The sequence below is a fragment of the Hyperolius riggenbachi genome, chromosome 7, assembly GCF_040937935.1.
Source record: "Hyperolius riggenbachi isolate aHypRig1 chromosome 7, aHypRig1.pri, whole genome shotgun sequence".
In the NCBI taxonomy this organism is placed as follows: Eukaryota; Metazoa; Chordata; class Amphibia; order Anura; family Hyperoliidae; genus Hyperolius; species Hyperolius riggenbachi.
Genome location: NC_090652.1, coordinates 126,358,312 through 126,378,989, shown reverse-complemented (window position 1 = coordinate 126,378,989; position 20,678 = coordinate 126,358,312). Strand labels below are relative to the sequence as shown.

Here is a 20,678-nt window from a genome sequence, read left to right as displayed (position 1 = left end):
ATAAAAGAACAGTGAGCTTTAACATGCAATTAGATCACTGCTCCTCTGTGGTGGTGGCATGCGTGCTCAAACCAGCTAATTTTGGCACTGGCGCGATAGTTTGGTTGCTGCCACAGGCGCCTATTTTAATAGAAGCATGTGTTAACGACATGAGTATAATGACACACAAGTAAATTCCATGAGAATACGTAGTAATCTTACCTGCTTTGGTGGTTTGTGGCGATTGTACTCCTCACCCCATAGCTTGGCCTCCATCTGGAGTCGGACATCTTCAAAATACACATCTCTGTCCACTGTCTCCAGGTATCGCTTGGCCACATAATTGTAAGCATGCTTCCACTGCTGGTTGTGGGCGAAATTAGACAGCTTCTTTCTGTGAGTGTGCAAAAGTTCCAGAATGCATTAACAGAATAACAGACAAGTCTAATGTGTGAGTGATGTCAGCGCTATAAACAGAACACAAACCACTGAACTCTGGGAAAATGTGGTGAGGTAATATATTTCCACACCATGGACTATTAGCACAGACACATTTTAATGTTTGGGAGGAAGCAGAGCATTTCTCTCTTTAAATACACAGTACCGTATATACAAGTCATACATATTCATATCACCCCTCTGCAAACTAAAAATCACACACACAATCACATTTTTCACAGACAGTATGCATGGTATAGGGTAAGTATAGAGAGTGATAAGAGGGGTCAGACGTGAAGAGGCTGATCCACAAACAAACTACTGCAGTCTTTAGTGATAAAATACTCCCCACTTTAAACAATGCAAGCAGGGCTTTTAATTTGGACCTGAGAAAAAGAACAACCAGTATGTGCATGAGTTTTAATGTGCAAAGGGTTCAAATGAATAACTAGTGATTGACTAGGCCATGCCCCATTTGAACCACCCTCAAACCAGTCTATTTAAAGGGACTCCGAGCTCAGAAAAAAAAGGAAAGTTGTACTCACCAGGGGCTTTTTCCAGCCCAGTGCTGGTCGGGAGGTCCCACGCCGGCGTCCTGGCTCCTCTTCTTCTCCCCGCTCCGGAATGGCTGACAGGCCGCAGCCCGGGCGACACTCTCCCGAGTGTCGGGCTGCTCCTTCCGCATATGACGCGGATTACGTCACACGCCGGCCGGCGTGAAAGTACTGCGCATGCGCGCTTTGTTCGCGCATGCGCAGTACTTTCACGCCGGCCGCCGTGATGACGCGAGGCGGCCGGCGTGTGACGTAATCCGCGTCATATGCGGAAGAAGCAGCCCGACACTCGGGAGAGTGTCGCCCGGGCTGCGGCCTGCCAGCCATTCCGGAGCGGGGAGAAGGAGAGGAGCCAGGACGCCGGCGTGGGACCTCCCGACCAGCACTGGGCTGGAAAAAGCCCCTGGTGAGTACAACTTTCCTTTTTTTTCTGAGCTCGGAGTCCCTTTAAAGTGTAACTGTCGGGCATAACATCAAAAATCAATAATTTATTTTTATCTGGAAAACAAGTAATAAGGATGCTAACCAGGCAATCCAAAATTTAAAATCACTATTACTTTTCTTGTTGATAAATGATCAATACCTAGTTTACCTGAGTCTTATTTGGTACACAGAAAGGAAGTTGCAGGGCATGCTGGGTTGTCTTTTTTTGCTTCTGTACTTCCCCTCAAACTTAACTAATGCAGCCTGATTGGCTGAAGCCTCTTTCCCCCCTTTTCCCCCCTCCCACACCTCTGTTCCTCTCTGATTGGCTAATATTTCTCATGCTGAGACAATGCACTTTCTATAGTGAAGGACGGGAAAATCAGGCAGAGGAGAGTAAGGGAGGAAATTACATCAGAGTTGGCTTCAAAATAGCCACAGTTAAAATGGGAAATGCTAAGACGGATTTTCTCTCTTTTTACTGTAGAAAAATCAATAAAATCAAAACGTGGACAGTGCAATACCTATGTTATGTAAGTAGAGCAAGTATTTATTTACTTATATATGTGTTTTTTTCTGAGATAGTATGGCTAACAGCTCCTCTCTAAAAAATTTTGACATGACCCAGGTGGAGGGTTCCAAACTTTTCAACGTACTAGCAGCACTTTTTATTTTTATTAATTGTAGTCTAGGTTTCCTTTATTATGTACATCAATCAGCCACAACATTGAAATCACTGATAGGTGAACATTGTACTGTCTAGTTACAATGGAACTGAATGTGAATAAAACGAATGAAATCCCATAATATTGCCTAGGACTGTTTTGAAATCTGTGGGGAAACAATTGTGTCTGGTTTATGGAATTCTCTTTATAAAGAACTCTCTGCAAGCATTTCACATTTAACAGTGTTCATTTCCTCATCCCTTTGTTGGTTTATGTAGAGGAGATCTGGCTGGATGGAACAGACTGATAAAAGGTACACAAACATGGCTGTAAAGATAAAATTGGCTCTCCTATCTAAACTAGAACTGACCAATAACACGCCAAGATGCCGCTCCAGATAATAAAAGTAATGCTTAGGTTCCAGGGTGCATACGGTACTTTGGTTTATCACATCATGAGTGACGTCACGCTCATGCGCAGAGAGTGCCCGGCAACAGGCGTGCGATGAAAGACACACACCGCCGGCCCTGCGCAGGCTTACTACTCCGGGTCATAGCGACCCGAAAGTAGTACTGGCCCATAGAGATTCGCTGGTGAACAGTTCACCAACATCTCTAATTATTTAGTGTCACAGCATTGTTATCCTGATTCAGCATTATCCTAATGAAACAGAATGCAATGGAGAGAACTCCTTGTACATTCCTAGCCTCTAAAATATACGTGCGTTCTCAAAGCACACATTTTTACAAGGGTCACTCTGCACACTCATATGTTTCCCATGACACTAAGCTGCAATGTAAGAAGGATGTTGTGCATGCTCCAACTTGTATCACTTATTACACTACGTAGTAAAAAAAGACCTAAAGTAACATCATTTGTCATAAAAAGCAAATAGTCCTTTACTTACGTTCTGTAGCATTCCCTCATAGCACCGCGGCCAAAAGCCTGTAGTAAATAACAAAAAGCAATAAGTGCATCAAAATGCCTGCATTATACCGTATCTACAATGTTTGTGCAATTCTATTCCTGATGTATTTTGTTTAACAGCCTACTGAGAATTTGAAGGTAGGAAACATTTTGATACATAATTTTAACATTTAACTGAAATTAATTATTGATCCTATTGTTATATTGTTTGTTTGTTATTCCACATTAATTTTATAAGCATATGTTAGCTATACCCAAGGCTCTAAACATGCGGCATTCGTACCCCTGAGGCTGGCTTCACACTGTGAATCTGCAATTGCGGTGTGGCCTGGGGGCCGCACCGCTGAAAACAGCCTTGGGGGATTACTGTGTGTCACCATAGACTTACATGACTTCCGGTCTGCTGCTGCAGAGGTTACACGGTAACGTAGGTTTGCGCTAGTGTTAGAGTAGCTACTTCCTCCTCACCGCACCGTGTGTATTGTGATATGTCCCATAGACTTTCAGTGTGAGAGGCCCCTCAGAGTACTTGGGTTAGTTTTAGGGGGTTCTTAAACTAGTGGCCACTCTAACAACCGTTTTTTGGGTTTAATTAGCAAACACCATGTTTTGTGCATATATATTTAAAACACCAGACTGCCTGGCTCCATTTCCTGTTACGATGACAGTGCAATGTTACTGGATAGACAGCTGCCCAAAGTCTTCCCCATCAACCAAGAAATGGTTTCTCATTGCAGGGAGGACAGGGTGATGACAGTTTCCCATGCAGATGTGTAATGTGAAAATAGAAACAAAAAAACCCCTATACATTACTGATGAATGCAAATTTACTGTCATAGGCATTAAAGAGTACCAGTAGTTTAAAAAAAAAAAGTGTCCCTAGGGGTTACTTACCTCAGGAGGGGGAAGCCTCTGGTTACTAATGAGGCTTCCCTCGTCCTCCTTAGAAACCCCGATCCAGCACTGGCCCCCTGGAAAGTCCACTAACAATCCATCGCACTGGCGCACCAATGCCTTCTACCTCTAGGAATCCCGAACAGTGTGTGCCCGTAGCTGCTTGCTGCTCATATTCCTGCGGATCGAGTCTCACGCCTGCGCAGTGGAGTGGCCCCACTAGGGCTTGGCTATTTCCACCAGAGGCCGCTACTGCACTGTCCCCTCTGGCAGTGCCATTGGTCTAATTAGGTTAAAGGGATATTTAAGTCACACACAAAAAAAAAAAAAAAAAAAAAAGTCTTACCTGGGGATTCTTGCAGCCCCCTGGAGTCGTCCTGTGCCCATGACATCCTCCTGATTCCCTCCAGCCAGCAGCGGGCAACCCCCACAAAGCTGGCCTGTTGGCAGCTACTGTACATGCACAACTCCAAGCTGCACGGACCCTGATCACGCGCCCACTGCCGGACGGAGAAAACGGTACTGCGCATGTGCAGAGCACTTCAGGCATATCCCTTTAAGTGTGAACTGAGCCAAAGGTCAGCTGGAACAGAAGTAGCTGATTGTGATAATGAATCATTTGCTACTCATAAGGCTGGGAGCACACTTATTTGAATAACATTTTTTTCCTGCATAGCAGAAAATACATGCGACCAGGGATGGGCTTTCGAGTACAGAAGTACTCAAATTCAGAATGCTAATGTAGGTTAATGAATGCACCAGTGCCTGCAGGATTGGGGGGGGGGGGTAAGTTTCACTTACCTGAGGCTTCTACCAGCCCCATGAAGCCATCCTGTGCCCTCGTAGTCACTCACTGCTGCTCCAGTCCCCCGCCGCCAGCTGTTTTTTTTTAGCCAACCTCGGGGTCGGCGGGCCGCATTACGTCCATATTTACGCATTCTCACTGATGCAGGAATATTAACACATACATTTAATATTTCATCCTCACTGTCTGTCACCAGAACTTATGTATTGGACTTAACCTACAGCAGTTTTTGCAAAAGAATAGAAAGAAAGTAATTACCTGAGAGGCCATTTTGATAAGCACTTCATCCTGGACCCACTCTCCCTTCACTGCGCTGTACCTGCAAACAAAACAGCTTATTAGTAGTCTGGCAGTAAAAAGTACTTCAAGTAAAGCAAGAGTAAAATAAAAGCCCTGAAATTTGTATGTCAATACTGCACATAAATTGCCCTAACACAAATGCCCCTCCAGCTACATTTTACACTATTTTTTACTGTGCTGCAGGTGGCACAAAAAGCTGTACCACTACTATCAAGGTAAGAAGAAAATGCATGTGAACTGCCCACAGAAGGAAGAAGCTACAGGTCACGAAGGTGCCACTATGTTGTCTTTACATGAAATATGAAGCCTAGCGTTTGCATCAACCTCTTGCTCTCAAGCTACCTAGAGGGACAGAATTCTGTAAAGGGCACAAAGGCCCAGGCCTTGGGCGGCTGCAGCCCAAAGAGGCACCTGGGCATGAAGTAGGGGTTGCTACATATGAAAGAGGAGGCAGGCAAATGCAAAAGGAAGCTGATGTCCAAGGGAGTTGTACATGATAAAGAAGAGCAGCAGTACATGTATGTTACACATGGAAGATAGGGCCGCACATAAAATGGGAGGGGCACTGCTGCATTCGGGAGGGGCACAGCTGCACTATGAAGGGGAGCTCCAACACACTTGGCCTAGGGGCAGAAAAAGTATAAATCCAGACTTGGCTACCTAAATACATGAAATGGGGTTAGGGCACATGCTTCAATGTCCAAACACCACTGTCCCTTCTGTGCATCAAGATTTGCACAAACTCTGCTTAGCTGGTACTTCTCACAGTTTAGGGGAGGGCAGAGGGCAGAGATGGAGAGTTCTCATTGTGTTTCCCATGGACAAGAAATAATGGTTCATAAGCAAACTGACTAATTACTTTTTCCAAATGATTACTACAAAATAGGGCAAGGTAGTACCTTTGGCTGCTCCATTAGTCTTTCTAGTAAGACTGAGAGCTGAGAAAGAGCTGAGAAAGCTGGCAAGGGGTCAAAAAAGGTGGCACCTGGGCTCCTTGACACTCACTGAGCCCAAGACACCCACACTAACTGTCCCTCAGAGGAGCTCACAATCAAATCCCTATTTTACTCATATATCCACTGTAGTCTAGGGGCAAGCCGATTAACTCATCTTTTTGTTTTTGTACGTGAGAGAAAATTGGAGGACATACAAACTCCATGCAGATAGTCCTCTGACTGGGATTCGAACCAGTGACCCAGCACTGCAAGGCTAGAGTGCTAACCACTATGCCACCGTGCTGACCACGTGGTAGCAGAATAGAGGAAATTTGCTCACCCCAACTTCCTGTGAACTACGAAGTCCCACCTGCTTATGTAGATGCATACTACTACTAATGTAATGCAGGGATTCTGGGAAATGTTGACTGCTATTTACTGTTTCCCATACTTTTCGGGTAACATGTGATTCATCTACCCAGCAGCTGAATCCAGAGAGGAGAAAAAAAAAATTTTGGCCCATGAAATGCATATCCTATCCCAACACTTCACTTCTGCACAGTGATAATATTCACTCACTATCCATATTGTTATTGGAATTTGCCTTGCTCATGTTTTGGGTTAGCTGAGCATTCAGTAATTCAGAGTATGTATAAACAGTCCTTTCCTATATCTGTAGCATGTCCACTGCGAAGGTTAGGCGTTAGTGAATGTCGGGTCAGGGGACCTCAGTGTCAGCTGCCTGTAACAATGTCTAGCATGCAACAGTTCTGAGCCCTCCATGCTTTATCCTGTCACAAGAGAAGTGCTGAGGCAGCCATTCTGAAGCATGTTAGCTGCCCTCCTGTAACCTCTGGCCATAATACTTCCCGAATCACTGACTTTACAGCCAGCTTGTAATATGAATAAAAGCAAAACACTTGGCCTACATACTTGTTCCTTATCAGTGATTGGAAATGCATACAGCCTAAGAGTTAGCACTGCAGCCAGGCAAATACCAGACAGGTAAGCAGTGCCTCCATATTCATCTCAGTATTTCCTAACAGTGTGTGTGGAGTGCATTCCTGTGATGTGCCAACCCTCTACTTCAGAAGGCCATTGCATGAAAGAGGAACTCCAGTGAAAATAATGAAATAAAAAAGTTTTTTACAATAATTATTATTTTTATAATAATTCATGTTTACAATAATTATGTATAAATTATTTAGTCAGTGTTTGCCCATTGTAAAAAAAATGTAAATCCCTGATTTACATTCTGACATTTATTACATGGTGACATTTTTACTGTTGGCAGGTGATGTACAGGATCTTCTCAAAAAATTAGCATATTGTGATAAAGTTCATTATTTTCTGTAATGTACTGATAAATATTAGACTTTCATATATTTTAGATTCAAATACACACAACTGAAGTAGTTCAAGCCTTTTATTGTTTTAATATTGATGATTTTGGCATACAGCTCATGAAAACCCAAATTTCCTATCTCAAAAAATTAGCATATTTCATCCGACCAATAAAAGAAAAGTGTTTTAAAAAAAAAAGTCAACCTTCAAATAATTATGTTCAGTTATGCACTCAATACTCGGTTGGGAATCCTTTTGCAGAAATGACTGCTTCACTGTGGCGTGGCATGGAGGCAATCAGCCTGTGGCACTGCTCAGGTGTTATGGAGGCCTAAGATGCTTCGATAGCGGCCTTCAGGTCAGGAGAGTTGGCAGGCCAATTGAGCACAGTAATACTATGGTCAGTAAACCATTTACCAGTGGTTTTGGCACTGTTAGCAGGTGCCAGGTCGTGCTGAAAAATGAAATCTTCATCTCCATAAAGCTTTTCAGCAGATGGAAGCATGAACCCACTTTTCAATTCTTGGTCGGAGTTTCTCTTGAAATGCTTCCATAAATCATAGCCCAACCCCCCACCCCCCCTAAACTTTGATGGTGCCCCCTATGTTGACACCCTTTCCCTTGCCTACCCCCTGTGACCCTTACAGCCTGGGGGCCCATCTTACAAGGGTCATAACACAAGTGTGGACATCGTAATCTTCACACATATAACAAGTGAAGCAACAAAAACACCTGATCTGAAGGAAGGACCCCTCACAGGGAGGAAAATAGTAGTTGGGTCCTCCTTACAGCTCTGGCCCCCCTTAAACAGTCCCACGCTCTCTATATATGAAATTGACCTATTAATGCATTCTTAGCTGTATCACTTAAAGCTTCTTGGATAAACATTTTCCCCAGTGCAGTCCTTCACTAGCAATGTACGAAACAGTCTTAATGTATTTTCGGTACTTCTTGGTTATGAATGATTTAGTACCCTTACAATGCATGACCCCGCAGTGGACTGGATGGCCAGCACAGCTCAGCGTAGATGGACTTTGGGCACTTTATGTTAAAGGCTAATGGGCTCCCCAGCACAAGCGTCCCTCTCTGTTCTATTCTTGGCCTTTTAAGGGCTCTGTATGATGTTACCCCAGCAGCTGGGCCACGTCTAAACATAGCTATCTATAGAACAGTGTTGGCCCCAGTTCTACAATGTGGGACTAAGAAAAGACATAAATAATAATTCTGACTCTTTCTCCGAGATACAGTCATCATGTTACAGATCCATTAGATCAAGCTATATGGAGACGAATGTGGAAAGCAGAACGGGTCACCGACTGACAAAACAAGCATGCATATGTACACATTACTTATGAACAGGAACACACATTTGTAAAAGGCATTTGCTTAAATCTTTAAAGAGGAACTGTTGCGAAAATCTTAACATTTTGAACACATACAAATAAGTACATTTCTTCCAGAGTAAAATGAGCCATACATTACTTTTCTCCTATGTTGCTGTCACTTACATTAGGTAATAGAAATCTGACATTACCGACAGGTTTTGGGTTAGTTCATCTCTTCATGAGGGATTCTCAGCATGGCCTTTATTCTTTATAAAGACATTTCCTGAAAAAGATGCTGGCCAGCCTCCCTGCTCGCTGCACACTTTTTGGGCAGTTGTAGTGGAGCAACTGCCATTCACGAAGTGCTTTTCAAAATAAAGAAAACCTTAAGAAACCCCCCCCCCCATGAGAAGATGGGCTAGTCCAAAACCTGTCAGTTCTGTCAGATTTCTACAACTTACTGAAAGTGACAGCAACATAGGGGAAAAGTAATGTATGGCTCATTTTACTCTGGAAGAAACGTACTTCTTATTTGTATATGTTTACATGTTTTTTACATTTTAAGATTTTCACGACAGAGGTCCTTTAATGGCCCTGTCCAGGCATAAACATTTCCTAGATCTGTGCAGGTACTGAGTGGGACAACTTGTTTTTGTTTGTGGATAAGCTCCTTGGCTAGTTAGAGCTAAATACAGTAAGAGTTAAAGTCTTCCTAGAAACGGCAGTCTGTACCTGCCTGACTGTGGAGTGGGATGATGCAATCTAAGAAGCAGCAGCTACCAGGGCTGGATTCATGGAAAAGCAACAAAGGCCCAGGCCTTGGGTGGCTCCAGACCAAGGAGGAACCTGAACATGAAAGAGAGGATGCTACATATGAAAGAGGAGGCTGAAAATGGGGAGCGACACAAGAAAAGGGGAACTGATGCTGAAGGGAGCTAAAGTACAATACCCTACTGCTACTACTAAAGTACATGGGTGATACACATGGAAGGGGACAGCACATGGAATGGGAGGGGCACCCCTGCACATGAAAAGGGAGCCACAACATACTTGACTGAGGGGCACAAGTATAAATCCACTAAACTGCTTCTGGTCATGTGATTACATTTTTAAAACAGGCATTTTATCTGGGAATGTCACATTCATACACAAATGGCCACATTTTAGCACTTTGATTACAAGGCTGTTACTAGGGTTGCCAGGTCGGCTGATGGAGAAAACCGGACAGGGGGTGGAGTTAGGGGCGGAGTCAGAAGCGCACTTTTATGTAGAGTGGGGCTAAGCAATGGGCTTTTAAAAAAATGTTTTTTACAGTATTTATATCGCACTGACATCTTCTGCAGCACATTACAGAGTACATAGCCATGTCACTAACTGTCCTCACCAGTACATGCACTTAAGAGACCACTTTTCACCAGTAAATGCACATAATAAGAGACCGCTTTTCACCAGTAAATGCACAAGCATTACACGTAGCAACGTCGGGAAGCGCGGGCTCGGGGGCGGTACTTAAGCTGGCGTAACTTACGCCGCGTAAGCTGGCTGGCTGTGCCTTTGACTGACAGCCAGGCAGCGAATCAGCGGTCGCGCAGCGCTGGCGGACGGGTGGCGGGCCTGTTACCCAAAACGGGCTACACTGACTTCATAATCAAACTGTATTTCAATTGCTGTAATCGTGTTGAGAGACAGCAGTAACATAAGGTTTGACAAGCATGATGTGTGACAGCGTGCTGCTTCTATACAACACCCCCCGAGCTTTGTGTCCCCATCTCTCACTATCTTCCTACCTGGGTTAGTGCTGGCCCCTGTAGCAGATCCGAAGTTGAACGCCATACTGCTGGTGACGAGTCCTGCACAGTTTTGCCGAATTACAAACTGCAGGAAAACCCCGCTCCCACCATCAGGAGACAGCCTCACTACAGACACTGCGCATGCGCACACAAGTTAGCGCGGCATGTCGTACATCACCATGTCGCAACTTCGGAGCCGTACAGGCCGCCATGTTGGAGGCGGATCTCAGTATTGTGATGTGATGACAAACAGGGGCGGTGCCATATCCACAGTAGTGCTTCCCAAATCCCTATTGCTAATCGGGCAGAATGATCTCTGTGACTCCAAAACGGCTGATGAACGGATGTTTCGGAGTTACTGGCGGCAAGTGGCAAAAGGCATAAAACCGGACATCTTAATTGTCCGGTTTAACATGCCTTTTTGGACAGGACACAGCGGCCAAAAACCGGACTGTCCGGTCTAAAACCGGACACCTGGCAACCCTAGCTGTTACATAGTTTATTTATATCTGTGCTTGGAAGAAAAAAAACTTTCACAGAGAACAAAACTCTATTTTCAGCTAAGGCCTCTTTCACATTACAACACGTGCAGGAGAACGGCTCCTGCACACGTTGAATAGGCTGCAGCGTGTCGTCGAGAATCTGTGGTGCGATGCTGAGTAGCGGCGGTAGTAATTAATTAACCTGACGGGGAAATGCTGATTCCCAACGAAATGCTCCCGGGTGCGTCGTCCCGCAACACGTTGAAACGCAGCATCGGGTGTGAAAGGTAAAATGAATATCATCGTTGCGTTGAAACGCTGAAAACGAGCTGCAATGTGAAAGGGGCCTAAGCGCTTTTTTTAATGTAAACTATATAACAATACTGTATCACCCAGAGTATATTCAACCTCCTTGAACAGTATCTCGATGTTAATCAGAGCATTGTCCTGAATCAACCCGTGCTACCTAGGAAAATGTTCAGCTTTTCAAGAAAACATTCATGAAGAAAAGAAAGAATTTCCATCACAGAGAAGCAGAGAACTGGGTGAGAGTTGGTGGGGTTCCTTGCAGTCTCTGCTGATGTAACCTTCCAATCTGACAAGGCACCATCACTAGGTATAATCACATGATCAGGAGCCCTGGTAGAGGTTTTTACCTTTTTTCTCACAATAAAAGGGAAGGGAAATGAAAGGATAAAAGCTAAATAATAACTGGTGCTGCTAACTGGTAATGGCATATGCAAAGTTCAATCCCATAGTATGTCCACATATACTGTACCATATTAATCTTTTGACTTTATTGTTAAAAAGATATAACGTAGTTTGTGTGAGAATTGTTTCACGGTAGTGCTCACTCCCAACACTTGGACTTTCAGGACAATGCAGCTGTACCTATTTACATTCACTGTGATCCGACCGACTCAACCATAGAATGCAGCAAGGCAAAAGCAGGGACACTTCTAGAATGTACTTTACACAACTCTCAGTAAGCAACAGCCCTTAGCCATTACTTATGCTAGGTGTGCCATGTGCTGTTAGTAAACAGCTCTAATATGAGTCTTTCATGTGCTGTGGCTAACTTGGAAAAATACAGCATGCCTGTAATATCCAAATTAATCTATAATAAAGAGCAGCACACAATGCAGTGCACATTCCTTCTCTTAAGCAGGCCATACACTGGCTCGATTCACGGCCGTTTCGACAGCAGATCCGATCCTGGGATCGGATCTGCTGCCAATCGCTTGCGCTAAACGCACCCGCCGATCCGATTCCCTCCCGAAATCGGATCGGACCGTCGATCGCGCCGTGCGGGAAATTACCCTCGATCGCCCGGCGGTAGGAGCGCGTCGCTTGCGGCGTACGATTCGGGCCCGATCCGAGCATGTATACATTACCTGAAGCTGGCTCCGGGGTCCTCTTCTCCTCGCTGCACCGCATTTCCGCATGTCCCAGTGTACGCTTATACTTCCTGTGTCACTCCGGTGACCAGGAAGTTGAAATAGAGGGCGCTCTATTTGAACTTCCTGGTCACGGAGTAACACAGGAAGCGCCGGGATGGAGCAAGAACAGCGGTGCGGTGCAGTGCGGAGAAGACGCCCGGGAGCCAGCCTCAGGTAATGTATACGGGGGGGGGGGGGACAGGCGGCAGGAGCAGCTGAACAGATTGTGATCGGTTTCAGGCTGAAATCGATTCACAATCTGTTTGCAGTAAAGGCAGCCATACGATCCCTATCTGATCAGATTCGATCAGATAGGGATCTGTCAGCTGGTCGATCTAATGGCACATCGACCAGTGTATGGCCACCTTAAAATTCAAAAGGTGACTGTATGGATTTTGTCTTGGAAGCCAAACAACAATTGCATGTGGCTAATGGTGCAAAAAGTAATTTGTCACCAAGTGATAGCATGCAGCACAGGGACTCTGTATTGCCTGCTGTTAGTGACTTTCTTTGCACACTAAGATGATTGTATATGTTTCTAAATACACATAGTTTGGGTTTATAAGAGAAGCAGTTCAAAGATCAGTTTTGAAGTGCAAAGTGCAATGGTCCGCATAATAATAAATACAACAAAAGAAAATGATGGTGTGTCAGAATGTGTGTCCTACTCTGCATGTTATATCTGTGCAGTTTTGGTGTGTGTCAGTTACGGTTATATAGTGGGTCAACCACAGAAAACAAATTATCTGCATGTTAGCAGCCCTTCCAGTGTCAGTAATTATAACTGAAGTGTTGACAAGTTATATTTAGACAGTAGCACAGTAGTTCTGACATGAGGCATGTACTGCTACAGTGTGCTGATCTCTTTACACGTCAGTCACATGTACACGTTACATTGGATAACGAGGGGGGCACACAGGATCATAGCAGCTAACAGTACCTAAATAACCACTAAGTCCACATTGCATTCCAGATGAAAGACTGATTGCTGAATACTAAAGCCAAATAGACAACAGAAGGTGAATAATGGTTAGGATTAGGCATTGTAGATTTGGGTGGTTAAATATACTGCATATATATATATATATACACTGCATATATATATAAATATATATATATATATATATATAAATATATATATATATATATATATATATATATATATATATATATATAACACTGTATGGAGGTCAACTTTAGGATTAGAAGGAAGGGAACCTAAATTGAGAAGATCGTGGAGGCTGCCATCTCCAGTCTCTCATAAACAGTTCCAGTTGCCTGCCACCTTCTTGGCTGATGCTCTGCTTGTAATATTTTGTCACTGGCCCAGAATGAGCATGCAGATCAGATACAGTACTCTGATACTCTGGCGGCATGCTTGTTGCAGGTGTGTAACTGAAAAACATCTAACGCCAAAATGCCAGGCAACTGGCATTGTTTATAAGGGAATGAAGATGGAAGTCTCTGTACTCCTCTCACTTCAGGTTCCTTTTTAAAGTGAATGGGAACCGCATTTAAAAAAATGAGACAGATACTTACCCAAGGAGAGGGAAGGCTCTGGGTCATATAGAGCCTTCCCGCTCCTCTCCTGGTCCCCTCCTTCCAGTGGTGGCTCGCCCGGTAGCTGTATTTGACTAATTTAGTCTAATACTGCTTTACCCGGCCGAAGGAGGCTTCAGAAGTCTTCAGGGAGCCCGAGTGCTCCTGTAGAAGGGCAGCCCTGTACTGCACCTGCGCAAGCACGCTCTCTTGCACGCTCACGCCTGTACAGTATGGAGCCACACGTCTTCGGGAGGACACGGCTCCCGAAGACTTCCAAATACCCCGGTACCCCGGGAGCCAACACAGGATAGAGAGCACCGAGAGAGGAGATGTAAGGCTCTATATGACCCAGAGCCTTCCCTCTCCTTAGGTAAGTATTTGCTTCATTTTTTTTAAAATGCAGTTCCCATTCCGTTTAAGGTTCAATATCAGGAAGAGTTTAACCCTTTAAAGAGAACCAGAGATGAAGTAAAGTAAAGCTTTTATACATACCTGGGGCTTCCTCCAGCCCCATACGCACGGATCACTCCCACGCCGCCGCCCTCCGCTGCCTGTATCCGCCGGTACAGGGTCCCGTAGTTTCGGCCAGTCGGCGTCAGCACGCGGCCAATTGTCCGCATCACAGGGGCTCCTTCCATACCCGTACGCGTGCGGCTCCATACTGCACAGCCACATGCGTAAAGGTATGGAGGAAGCCCCTGTGCATGCGGACAATTGGCTGCGCCCGCCGGAAGTGACGGGACCCAGTACCGCCGATAAAGGAAGTGGAGGATGGCGGCATGTGAGCGATCCGGGCTTATGGGGCTGGAGGAAGCCCCAGGTATGTATGAAATCTTTTTTCATTTTCCCTCTCTGTCCGTCTCTGGTTCCCTTTAACAGCCCTGTACAAGTTATCTCTTTTGAGACAACTTGTGCAAAGGCAGCGGGGGTCTTCTAAACTTTGCTGCCTGACACAGCCCTGCAGAGCAGGTAGTCAGCTCTTATAGTTACCTGTCTGGATGACTGGATCGGCTTCTCTTACTCCTGCAGCAGCCAAGCTGAACTTACGTCATGTCTTATGGGTCCCCATCAAATCAGATCACATGATATTACATGGGGACGGGATCCAGGAGATGGTGTCACAGTTACAGCGCCACTCGGTGGTGGAAGAGGGGTGGTGAAAGAGACTCTTCCATTATCCCTCTTCCACCATTAAGTGGTGCTGTAGCGCTGACACCATCCCATGATATGATGTGTGATCAGGACCCAGAAGACATGTCGGGATTACATCTCCGCTGCAGGGAAGGAGAAAAGAAGCTGATCTAGCCGTACTGGTAATTGTACCAGCTCCCTGCCGCATGCACTGCACAGCCTGCCAGGCTGGAGAAGGCCCACTTCCCCAGCGGCAGGAAAAATGTGACCCTGCAGCCAAATAAAGGTTTACTTTATGTGGCTGCTAAAAGGTTAATGTCGGTGGGGAGCAGGAGGATGTTTGAGTTAAACGTTGGTGGGGAAGCACTGTATTATTGAGGAATCAGTGTTGGGCAATGTATGGTGCAACAGGGATATGCGAGGAAGCAGACTGGTGTATTTTATTTTCTGGTTGGACTTGATGGACGTATGTCTTTTTTCAACCCAAATAACTATGTAACTGTGTGCTAAAGGCACTGGCAAAAACAGCATAAAAATGCGAAATTGCAGAGTATTGATAATTACATTATCATTCTGCTTATTGGGAACTTGTGCCAAAAATCAATACGGCTGGATTTCTACTTTTGGGGGGAAACTATTCAGGCACCTTGGTTTCATGCTGTTCATGCCAGTACAGGTTTTTACTCAAGAGAGGTTTTGCTTTAATGCAACTGAGAAACACTGTAGAACTCCCAGGAAGTCAAGGTACTGCATTAAAGTCACTAGTATTGATTCTAACTGGTTACTGAGAGAAAGGGTGCGTACAGACATGCGACTATAGTCGTTTGAAACGATCGTTACCGACGGCATTGCCCGACGATCGTTCGTAAAAAGTGCACAAACGATCATTAAAACGACCGACCAACGAGATATGTCGTTGGTAAAGAACGATCCATTCTGCCAGATCTTTTCCAACGACCATCGTTCAAAAAGTAATGTCTGTACAACGATCGGTCGTTGATCGTTCGTTCTCAAAGCTTTGCACATGCTCAAACAGTTCTTTTTGACACTTGTGTTTGAAATCAGTTTATACATCATGTTGCGCACGCAACGCTCGTTCCAAGATCGTTCGTACACGAACGATGTTCAAAGTAGCCTTTCTTCAAACGATCATCGGCCGATACCTCCTTTAACATCGTTCGTCGTTCAGAACGAACGATCGTTATCGTATGTCTGTACGTACCCTTACTCATAAGCACTAATAGTATTTGATGATGGCATCAGACACATGGAAAGCACATGCTTTGCTCACATCACATGGAATATTTAGTGTCCTTTCATTCGCAGTATGTATATCTTATACCTTACTAAGCATAAGCCTACGTGTCACAGAAAACCATTCCAAATTTACTGGGAACATTCCTGGAACTCACCCAGGTTTCTGAGCGGATGAGCCAAGCTGCCTTTTTATACTATGGTTTCTAAGGAGCGTGCCTGCCTCACACTGCCAGTGTAGCTTAATGTCAGCAAATAACATACTGCACAGTACAGCAGTGCTAAGTTTTCCAATGACCCTCAGAATGCCTAGAATATTATTCAGGATCATTAGTACAGACAAAAGAGGGAATGTTTATACGATGAGGTGTTATGGACAACACTGTTAACAGTGTACACCGCAGATCTACTTCCCTTTTTCTGCAACGAAAGCATACTCTGTAAAGTGAACCTGAAGATAAAACTTCAGTACCATTAGTAACATGGTAATGACTCTCCAAATTTTTAATTTTAGTTTAAAGCAGACCTGAACTCAGTACTTCCCCTCTGCTGTAAAAGATAAGCAACAGCATATTTCTTTGTTACAGTTGATACATATCATGCAATAAATCTGCATTGTGTCTACTTCCTTCTTTCAGGCTAAATTACTCTCTAAATACATACAGGGTATATTTCTCTATGTTTTCCTTCTGGCCTGTGAAAGAGTTCAGGTCCACTTTAATGGCTTCATTTTTAAGATTGCATCAGATTTTCACAGTTGCTGTGATACCGCGTGGGGTTACCGGGCAGGAGTCCGTAGGGTGTCAAGAAACGGAACGCTGTTACCGCCGTGTACCCAATTGAGCCCTTGTGACTGAGATTTTTTGCCATGCCCAAACAATCCATTCGACCGATTTCAGCTGGAGGCAATGTTGAGAGTTATATTATCGTTAGGTCCATTGGACCGCAAAATCTACTACTACTGTATGGGCAGCCTTTGTCTCAACAGTATTACTACTCTTGATAATTACTGAAGAGCTAAAGGGAACCTAAAGTGAAATAAAAGTGGCCAATTTCACTTACCTGGGGCTTCTTCTGGCCCCCTGTAGTCATCCTGGTCCCTTGCCATCGTTCCAATCTGTTCTATTCAGCCGCTGTGCCCTCTGAAAGCTAGCCAACTGGGCCAGTCATGGGCTACTGCGCATGTGTGGCCTCGTGCGCCTCCTCATTCGGAATCCTGTAGCTAGTAGCGTTTGGTGCATGCGCAGTAGCAATTTTTACAAACTGCCACGCATGCAGCTTTCAGAAGGGCACAGCTGCTGAAAGGAAGAGTGCCGAAAGATGGTGCGGCATTCAATTCTCTTAGGGCCAGTGCACACCAAAAAGCGCTAGCATAAACGCAAACGCTCAGCGCTTTTTGAAGTGATTTTTTGAGTGATTCTAGGCATGTGCCTAGCGATTTTTTTTTAATCATGCCTAGCGATTTTTAGAGCCTTTTGGTGTAGCGGTTTTTTTTAATAATTTTTGCTACAGCAGAGCTGGAACTGAACAACTTCTGTAACAAAAACACTTGGAAAATCACTCTGATCTAGCGCTTTCCTATACTTAACATTGAGGCTGAATTGCCTCAGAAGTCAGCAAAAATGCTGCAGGACCCGCATTTGCGTTTGGTGGAAAAAAAAAAATCACATAGCTCTGGGGTGATTCAGCCCATTCTAATACATTACCCAAGCGCTTTTTAAAAGCCCTTAGTTGTATTTTGTATTAAGCAACCGGACCAATTGAACCTCACAAAACTCCAAGTTAGAAGTAGGCTTCTCTGTGGAGATCTTATGAGTGGAGTTCCCAGGAGACATGCTGTAGGACGCAAACTGTTACTAAGGTCACTATGTCACCTCTTGCAAGTCAGACAGCATAATGGAAAATGACCTAAGTGCTATAATCTTCAGCTACTGTAGTAAGATAGATGATTGTAGCTGGGTGTCTACTGTACTAGAACCTCTTAACTGGCTGTCAGAGCTCATACAGACCTGTGTCGGATTGCAGTCTCTGTTTCTATGTCTTCCAAATGGAATTGAGCCCAGGGGTCAGGCATCTGCTTGGCTTTCTGGATGGCATGTTTCCAGGCCTCCTGTGCATGGCAGAGACAAGTCATTAATAATGCAGTTTAGGCTGAAAGATGAATAATGAAATGAGGATAAAAAATACTTCTAGTCCATAGCATTCCATTGCAATACTGGGAGTAAGTAGTAGTATGAGGTTTGGATGAAGCAACACATAATAAAAATGATTAGTAATGAATGATAAATCCCTCACTATGCAAAAAACAGCATCTTGATTTATAATCTTGCAAAGTCAAGTTAGACATGCAGAAGATAAACTAGAAAAGGGTCAGATGCACAAAGATGAAAGGACTATATGTATATAGCTATCCACATCCAGAACCGCTGGTTTGGTGTGGCTCTATAAAAGTTATAAGCTATAGGCTTACTATATACACCAGTGATTCTGTATGTGTAGCCTTTCTTTCTGGGGCAAAGAGAGATGATTTGCATATTCGGGAGATGCATCATGGGAAACCAGTTACTCACTTAAAGCTGAATTATCGCAAATACCTTCTATTTTAGGAAAGGCAGAATTACATTTACCATTGCTTATTTAGTAAGAGGGCTTTTCAGTCTGTTTTATCCCCCTGTACTATCCTAGAGGTTCTGGGTCACCATAAGCCTTCTGGCTATCCCATAGACCCAAAGGAATCCATGCCATGCACTAAGGACGTGCAAAACTCTGAAATGACTGTATGCATGTTGGATTGTTGTGGCACTTTTAAATGTATAAGCTATGGGCTCAATATGCACTAGTGGTTCTGGATGTGTGCCTGGCCTTCAGGAGCAGAAAGGGATGATTTGCATATTCAGCAGATATGTATCATGGGAGATCTTGATCACCTTAAGAATTACTGCAAATACCGTCTGTTTTAAAAAGGCAGCTGGGGTGTTTTCCCTCTCCTAATACATACACCCCATATTCCACTATGCATTCTTCAAGTTTTGGCTGTTGATCTATGCTACTCTGACGACACACAACTACAGCCAACTGCTCAAAAGTTTCCCCTACAGCCTCACTAACTACGTGCATTTTAGAATCCCAATATCTCATGCCCAAATTACACAGAGGGTGGCAACAATCAGGTGTTTATTTGGCTCTTATTACTCACAACATCTCCCTATCAGTTTAATACAAGTGTGCTCTGTATACATGACATTGCAGGCATCTGATGTTCAAGGGTGGTTTAGTTGCACCTAGAGATTATGGTTCAGCTAGTCATGTCTAAAGGATTCCACTAAAGGGAAGCTAATCTCAGTATAGCAACTGGGCATATATTAAGCAGAAATAGCCATAGCAAGCAACGTTGGTGCACCAAACCAGGCCAAAATGTAATCTGACAGCTGGGTCATTTGATATTGGTGTGTCGTTCCTCATTAAATTGCAAACCTTACAAGAGCTTGCAAGTTATGGAACGGACATGTATAAAACTGTCTAGGGCCTATTTTTGACAAATATTGCCTAGAAACAATTATTATGGGAAAATATTTTCAGGTAGACTAGAAATGTTTGGCTAGTGGCCTCTTCTTTACTCTGGCACTAGGGATGCGCGGGGTTACTTGGTAAATCACACAGACATACATGCATCTACGACAGATATATCCATAGCTCTTCGATGAGAGCTGGATCCCCTTAATGAAAGCTGCAAGAAATTCCAGAAGGTCCGCACACTCTTCAGTACCAAGTCCCGTTACCATTCTGTACTGTAGCCTTGACAACGGGGACCCCACGTGGCCCCGAAACGACTCGTTGTTTTTTTGGAATGGTTGTGTCACATGTTTGAATAAACAGGACTTGGTACTGAAGACTGTGCAGACCTTCTGGAATTTCTTGTGGATTACAATACTGGTCCAGCACCTCAGCAGTGGTGTGCAACTCCGTTCTCTGTGCATTTAATGAGAGCTGGGTCACTTCTCAGAGCTTGGATGAATCCATTTGGCCTTCTGTGTCTCATATTTAGAGGTTCTAGTAAAAGTTGGATGGCTCTTACCAGTTTCTTTGACTATTTCTAGGACAAGTGACAGCTATATCACATGAAATTAGGTACTTTTCATTCTATAGATAACAAATAGCATCAACAGTATATTGGTTAATTACTGGTGCCTTATACAGATCAGTACTGAAGTTTCCGCAATCCCCCCCTCTTTCCCAGCCCCCACCAATGTTTACATAATTAATCATTCCCCTGCTGGGGGGGGGGGGGGGGTGGCTACAAAACTGCACAAGGGAAAGGCGACAAGACTGAAGGTACTGCTTAAATGTGGAGAAACCTATCGAGTGAAGCCCATGGTGGGCTAGATTACCTCCCCCTGAGTGCTGCTGTTCATTGTCCTCAGGGTCCCCCTGTTCCCCGTATCTGGCCATAT

The 20,678-nt window shown here is 44.3% G+C and overlaps 1 protein-coding gene across 4 annotated transcripts in view; it reads right to left on the bottom strand.

Annotated features, from left to right (window-relative positions):
* EEF2K (eukaryotic elongation factor 2 kinase) overlaps window positions 1-20,678 on the bottom strand; it is a 135,563-nt gene that overhangs the window by 41,799 nt on the left and 73,086 nt on the right. For all 4 annotated transcript variants that reach the window (XM_068244617.1, XM_068244619.1, XM_068244618.1 and 1 more), the window contains 4 exons: window positions 18,237-18,337; window positions 4,944-5,004; window positions 2,967-3,004; window positions 202-373 (listed from right to left, as the gene is read on the bottom strand). In XM_068244617.1, the coding sequence (XP_068100718.1) occupies window positions 202-373; window positions 2,967-3,004; window positions 4,944-5,004; window positions 18,237-18,337 (372 nt within the window). The remainder of the gene's footprint in view (window positions 1-201; window positions 374-2,966; window positions 3,005-4,943; window positions 5,005-18,236; window positions 18,338-20,678) is intronic.